The 7,334-nt window shown below is 42.3% G+C and overlaps 1 protein-coding gene across 6 annotated transcripts in view; it reads left to right on the forward strand.

Annotated features, from left to right (window-relative positions):
- Ak9 (adenylate kinase 9) overlaps window positions 1-4,218 on the forward strand; it is a 137,443-nt gene extending 133,225 nt beyond the window's left edge. For 5 of the 6 annotated variants that reach the window (XM_031348417.1, XM_031348419.1, XM_031348418.1 and 2 more), the window contains 3 exons: window positions 684-786; window positions 2,941-3,055; window positions 3,796-4,218. In XM_031348417.1, coding sequence (XP_031204277.1) covers window positions 684-786; window positions 2,941-3,055; window positions 3,796-3,998 — 421 coding nt within the window. In that variant the 3' untranslated portion in view covers window positions 3,999-4,218. The remainder of the gene's footprint in view (window positions 1-683; window positions 787-2,940; window positions 3,056-3,795) is intronic. The other variant, XR_004112534.1, reaches the window with a different exon arrangement.
- Window positions 4,219-7,334: the final 3,116 nt, after the last annotated feature.

Consider the following 7,334-nt stretch of genomic DNA (forward strand, 5'->3'; position numbering starts at 1 on the left):
GGGTTTGGTTGGTTGGTTGGTTGGTTGGTTGATTGGATGGTTGGTTGGTTGGTTGGTTGGTTGGTTGATTGGATGGTTGGTTGGTTGGTTGGTTGGTTGGGTTTGGTTTGTTTGTTGAGACCTGGTCTCATTCCATAGCCCAGGCTGGCCTGGAATATACTCAGTAGCAAAGGTTAGCCTGTTTTTGCCTCCAGAGATCTGAGTTTACAGGTCAGCACATTCAGCTATTGTTCTTTTCTTTTAATATGGGAATTCTGAGAATGTTGAAATGCAGTTGCATGGGAAGGATCTAATAAAGAAGAATGTGGCCAGGCAGTGGTGGCACACGCCTTTAATCCCAGCACTTGGGAGGCAGAGGCAGGCAGATTTCTGAGTTCAAGGCCAGCCTGGTCTACAGAGTGAGTTCCAGGACAGCCAGGGGTACACAGAGAAATCCTGTTTCAAAAAAACTGAAAAAAAAGAAAGAAAGAAAGAAAGAAAGAAAGAAAGAAAGAAAGAAAGAAAGAAGAGAAGACAAAAGAAAAGAAAAAGAGCAGCTTCTAGAGCCCCTTTAGTCTTCCCTCTTGTATAACTTTCTCCAGGAGCTAAAGCAAGCAGTGAGCTTTGGAGCGTTGTCTCATACTTACGTCTGTATGCACAGGGTAAGTGTGTGAGCATCTGTCTAATGAGCTTTGTATTCCTAGGTCGCCAATGCAATACTGGGACCAGAAGCTTCCACAGAAACTTCCCCCATTAAAGGAATCCATCCACCTCACCAGTCTGCCTTTGCCTGGGTATCTAGAACAGGTTCTGTTGAATGGCTTTCTATGATGCTTGTTATAAGAACTCATGGATGTCTTGTTTTTCGTTGTTGTTTTGTTTGTTTGTTTGTTTGTTTCAAGACAGGGTTTCTTTGTATAGCCCTGGCTGTCCTGGAACTCACTTTGTAGATCAGGCTGGCCTTGAATTCAAAAATCCCTCTGCCTCTGCCTCCCAAGTGCTAGGTTTGAAGGCGTGTGCCACCACTGCCTGGCTCAGGGATGTCTTCTAACAGTTATATCCACTTTTGATAAAGTGAGGTTCTAGGCAAAATTTCCTGATTTTGAAATTTATTTATTTTATTTATATGAATACACTGTCACTGTGTTCAGACCCATCAGAAGAGGGCATCAGATCCCCATTACAGATGGTTGAGCCACCATGTGGTTGCTGGGAATTGAACTCAGGACCTCTAGAAGAGCAGTCAGTGCTCTTAACTGCTGAGCCATCTCTCCAGCCCAGTTCTCTAATTTTAAGTTGTAAACCACTCTTCATTTACGGGTTAACATTAAATCTGTGACTGCCTATATTTAATACCTGGAGCTACACCATAGTAAAGGAGAATGGGTTGTCTAAAGCTATTTACATGCAAATTGGATGTGGAGTTTAATTTCTTTTCTTTCTTTCTTTTTAAGTGTTGTTGGGGTTTGTTTTTTTGTTTGGGTTTTTTTTTTTTCATGATTTGAAATGTTGTGTTAGTCTCCCAAAGGTTAAATTTCTCTGCAAAAGAGTTAAGTCACAGTGCCAGGATAGGGGAGATATAAAACCCACTATCATCCCAAATCCACATTACACTGTCTGTTCAAATCACATTTTAGTCATCCAGATATAATTATTTTTAAAGGTAGTAAAATTTGTCACTAGTCAAATAGTATTTCAAAGTTACTTAATTTTTAAATTATTATTTGCATGTGTGTGTGTATTGCTCCGTGTGCACATGCACACACTGGGTGCACAAGAGGGGACATGTGTGTGGAGGTCAGACGACAACTTTGCAGAGTTGGTTCTCTCCTTCCAATTTTATGTGGGTTTCGAGGATCAAACCTTTACCCACTGGACCATCTCACTAGCCATCTAAAGTTATTGTTATTGTTATTATTATTATTATTATTATTATTATTATTATTATTATTATTATTATATGCAAAATAAATGGCAAAAACTCAGTTTTACAGCCTTTTTTTTTTTTTCTTTTTTTGGTTTTTCGAGTCAGGGTTTCTCTGTGTAGCCCTGGCTGTCCTGGAACTCACTCTGTAGACCAGGCTGTCCTTGAACTCAGAAATCTGCCTGCTTCTGCCGTCCAAGTGCTAGGATTAAAGGCATGTGCCATCACTGCCTGGCTTGTCATAACTTCTTCTTCTTCTTCTTCTTTTTTTTTTAAAGATTTATTTATTGATTATATGTAAGTACACTGTAGCTTTCTTCAGACACACCAGAAAAGGGCGTCAGATCTCATGACAGATGGTTGTGAGCCACCATGTGGTTGCTGGGATTTGAACTTGAGGACCTTTTAGGAAGAGCAGTTAGTGCTCTTAACCACTCAGCCATCTCTTCAGCCCTTGTCATAACTTCTTAAGCACTTTATTTTTGTCAATTTCCCTAGAAAGTTAGCCTTCAATGACACATACCTGAGCTACATAGCAAGAATGCCTCAAAAACATCTAAAAGAAAACCAAAAAGGAGAGATGGAGACAAAGCTAGCTTTCCATGGGCTCACTACCAACATGCCAAGGAAGTTCACACACGGAGGGGTGTTCGTTAAGGCCCTGCTTTATTAGGAGGCCTCTTATACCTTCATGGCTCTAAGAACTTGGCCACAGTGACACTGTAGTCTCTGGTTCCTTATCACAGAGTAGGAGGCAGGCCATCAGTGACAACCACACAAGCAGAGATTAGCCAAGGCAACCCTATCTTTCTTTGTTAACTTCAAGGCATGTGGCCCCAAACCAGCCGGCGTTATGCCTGGTTATATTTCATTTCCTCATCAAACTAGTGTGTTTAATTCCTGTCAACTAGATGGTTGTCTAATCATCCTCATCCCAGGAAGGGTATTTGATGAAAAGAAAAAGGCTTTTATCTATCTACATTAAGGATGAACTTGAACTCAAATATACACTGATTTAAATTGTCTCTTACCTGCAGGGGACAGCAACTTCCCTGATCAAGGCAATGAATGCGGCAGGGAACCTGAAACCCAAGCTCCCCTTCCTGAGTGTGAGGAGGTCTGTGCTCCTTTATGTAGCATTTCATCTCAAAGGTAAGCCTTCTGAAGCGATGGATACCCCATTCAGAAAAGCTTAGCACTTGTCGCACCATATGTGGTAGACAGGGTTGTTAAACTGGGTTGATTATCCGCTTGCATGGGAGAGGGCAAATGAAACACAGGGTAAATACCTATAGGAAAATATCAAAACTGAAATCCCCAGCTTTTAAATACAGGACTAAGCACTGGACCCATTGGTGCAGGGCTGGAAAAGCCCAGCAGGAGGCTGGGGAGGATTACTAAAATCAAAGCCTGCTTGGGCTATAGAGTCAGCTCTAGCATAACCCACACAACTTACTTAGTAAGCCCATCTCAAGAACAAAACTTGAAGTCAGGCATGGTGGTGCACACCTTTAATTCTAATACTTGGGAGGCAGGGACAGGCACATCTCTGTGAGTTCAAGGGCAGCCTGGTCTACATAACAAGTTCTAGGCCAGCCAAGACTACACAGTGAGACCTTCTCTCAAACAAATGCAGAGATCTAGGGATGTAGTTCAGTGGTAGAGAACTTACCTCGCTTATGTGAAGCCCCAAGTACAGTCCCTAACACCATGCCATAGAGAAAAGTGAATCCAGAAAATTATGATCTAAGACAGACAGCCCTCTAACCTATGTGGGATGGCACCATCTGCCCCTTAGCTGGGAGTGGTCTAGTTACACATGAAGTCCTCTGTAGAATGGCTTACTAGCCACCTATCAGAAAACATTCACAACTCTGTGACATTTTCTACAGCATTTAATCCCAAGGGTTCTGAATATTCAAGAAAAAAGTATAAGAAGAAGATGGAGCAGTTTGTGGAAAGATGTGAACTCATAACGTACCTCAGTTCCAAGATGACCCGGAAGTACAAGGAGCCTGAGTTCAGAGCCATCGACTTCGATCATAAGCTGCAGACTTTCATGTCCTTGAAACACATAGACCCAGTTACTGGGTAGCCTGCTTAGGTTACAGAGACCCAAACCCCAGAATTCTCCAAGGACCAGAGGAAGCTGAAGAAGCAGAATTAGCACCCTGCACTTTCTGCCTGATGGTGTGTAGGTCCTGGGCCTCAGATGGACTCAAAGACCTAACCAGGAAGGGTCACCCTCTGAGTATTCATGCAGCTTTCAACTTTATGCCTTTATTTTTTTCCTTAAATTTGATGCTCCCACAAAATAGGCATTCCACTTGAGATATTAAAATACATACTAAATTTATTTTCTTTTGTTTTGTTTTTTTATTTTTATTTTTCGGGGAGATGCAGGTTGAGGCAGGGCCTCTCTGCACAGCCCAGGCCATCCTGGAACTCACTCTGTAGACCAGGCTGGCCTCAAACTCACAGAACTCCACCTGCCTCTGCCTCCCAAGTGTGAGATTGAATGTGTGTGCCACTCCTAGCCCTGCAGAGATTTGTGTGCCAGGGTAGGGGGCTTCCTTGGGGGGGGGGGACGCTCCTCCCTCTCAGAGGAGAAGAGGAGGGGAAGGCAGGATCGGGGCATCAATAGGGATATGAAGTCAGTGGTGGCGCACGCCTTTAATCCCAGCACTTGGGAGGCAGAAGCAGGCGGATTTCTGAGTTCAAGGCCAGCCTGGTCTACAGAGTGAGTTCCAGGACAGCCAGGGCTACACAGAGAAACCCTGCCTCAAAAAAAAAAAAAAATGTTTGCTACTATGCCTGGCCTTGTTTTCCTTCCTTCTTTCTTTCCTTCCTTCCTTTCTTTTTTAATTTCCACGTTTTCAGTAGAAAACTAGTCTATATTAAAGAAAATTACCCATTAGACACTAGAAAGCTTCAAGAGATAAAACTAATAGAAATCTTGGTCATTCTTTTTACATAAGAAATTGTTTGTACATTTTCTGAACATAAGACACTGTCATTTTCCCAACAAAATAACTGAAATTCCTAGCAACTGACAAGCTGCCCCGTTCTTAACTCTTCACTGATTAATATATACTTAATATATGGTTCTATACCTAGAAGTCACTGAGGTTCTAAGAGGAAATCAAGATTTTATGAACTATGTCAAAAGAGTGTCAGGGAGGGGAAAACTGTTAGATCTGAATGTGTTTTTAAAATAAGGACAAATGTTTAGCAGCTGTATAAAACAGCTAAAATGTTAAATAGTTAAAAATATAGGGCATAGGGAGGGCTCAGAAAACACCCTATTTGCAGCACAGCTTACCAGTGCCTAGAACATCAGTTTCAGGGAGCTAATATCCCCTTCTGGCCTCTGAGGGTACTGTACCCGTGTGTGTGTGTGTGTGTGTGTGTGTGTGTGTGTGTGTGTGTGTGTGTGTGTGTGTGTGTATGTATGAGGGAGAGGGGGAGGAAGAGGAGAGAGGAAGAGAAAAGAAAATTCTCTAAACCGTATAAGAAGACTGGAGTTGGCTACAAACTTTTTTCCTAGGGATTTAAGCACCACCCACCCTTTCTTCCTTTTTTTTCCCTCCTTCCTTCCTTCCTTCCTTCCTTCCTTCCTTCCTTCCTTCCTTTCTTTCTTTCTTTCTTTCTTTCTGGGTGGTTCGCCTGTACATATGTCTGAGGGTACCCACCCTTTCTTCCTTTTTTTTTTCCTCCTTCCTTCCTTCCTTCCTTCCTTTCTTTCTTTCTTTCTTTCTGGGTGGTTTGCCTGTACATATGTCTGGAATCAGAATTATAGACAATAGTGAGCCACCATATGGGCACTGAATCTAATTCAAGTCCTCTGGAAGAGCAGCCAGTGCTCTTAACCCTGGAGCCATCTCTCAAGCCACCCACCCACCCACCCACAAAACTGATATTTTAATATCTGTAATTTACGATTTTCTCACCAGACTATGTTTTACTGGCCTTTTCATTTCTAATGAGATTTCCACGTCCTGGTTTTTCAGCCATTGGGTATATAGGCATCCTTTATCAATTAAGCCTAACAGCGTATTCCATGCCCTCTGAGTTTCAAGTTTTGAGGGGCAGCAGCCCATACTGAGTGTCTCCAAGTATTTTGGGGAGCTCTAAGAAACATCTCACATTCCCCACAGCAAGTCCATGTCCTCTGCACATCACGCGACTGGAGATTATGTTTGCTAATTTGGATTGTACTTGGTCCCACTGAAACTAAGGCTGGGATTAGGAAACCTTGCATAGTACCCCAAGCCAATCCAAGTGGGCTCAGTTTGCATAGCTGTCTAGCAGCCATGGATGAACGGTACCTGAAAGGGAGGCTGTAATGAAAAAGGACAGGGGTGTGGGGGTGGGGCAAGAGAAGGATGAAGCCAAGACAACAGGCTTCTGATCAAGGCTCAAAGTTTAATAGTCAGCACTGTGTTCAGCAATGTATTAAAATTGTATATACTGGAGGTGAAGGGGAAGAAATTCACACACAGAATATCAAGTATATAACTGGGGATGTTTCTGGTTTGGCTTGGTTTTCTGCTTTTATAAGTGAAGAACGGGGTAGAGAAAGATACATCTCCAAATAATTTGGGGGTGGTTCGGAAAACAATTCTCTCCAGGGGGTAACATCCAAATTAAATGACCTATCAGAATCAAGACAGGTGAAACTGGAAAAAAAATCAAAACTGAAAAATTTTTAACCAGGAATAGAAGGCATCCCAAGGACATCAAACCTGAGTTACAGTTTGATGGCGAGCCCTCTGTATAAAAGCATGTGCGCACATCAAACCTGTGTTACCGTCTGCGGGAGAGCCCTCAGTATAAAGCAGTGCACACTGTGTATATTCTTGGAAGTTCTCCCGTCTGAATTAGATTTTTTTTTTCAAAGCCAATATATACTACTTGGGTGTAGCAAAGGATAGGGCCAGGAAACAAGAGCACTACTGTATTAGTGAGGAGGAGGACAAAGAGAAAGTGGGGAGGAAGAAGAGAACGTGGGGCTATAAAGCTGTGCATGTGCCGTCGAACAGCGCAGTTGTCCTTTTGTTCCTCTCAAGTCCCAGAAGTCATGATGGGCTTTGGACGTCAGCTCTTCAGCAGATGTCAGCCAAAAGTAACACAGACCTTGGGCAGCCTTTTGTGGTTTTTTTCTTTTCTTTTATCTAGAAAACTTCGAGCAGTTCTTACTGCTATTTCTGTAGGTTTGTAGGTTCTGAAGTAATTTGTTGTTCTCCCCATTCTGTAAGGAATTTTGTCACTTCAGGTATTACATCGTTTACAGGTAGAGGTTTTATTTGATTCTGCTTATATCTTTCCATTTTGTTTCCTCTCCAAAGTGTCTTGTCTTAATATTACTATTTTTTTAAATTTAAGTTTATGAATACTTTGCCTGAAAGTATGTCTTTGTACCAGATACATG

The sequence above is a fragment of the Mastomys coucha genome, unplaced genomic scaffold (genome assembly GCF_008632895.1).
Source record: "Mastomys coucha isolate ucsf_1 unplaced genomic scaffold, UCSF_Mcou_1 pScaffold3, whole genome shotgun sequence".
NCBI classification, from domain to species: domain Eukaryota; kingdom Metazoa; phylum Chordata; class Mammalia; order Rodentia; family Muridae; genus Mastomys; species Mastomys coucha.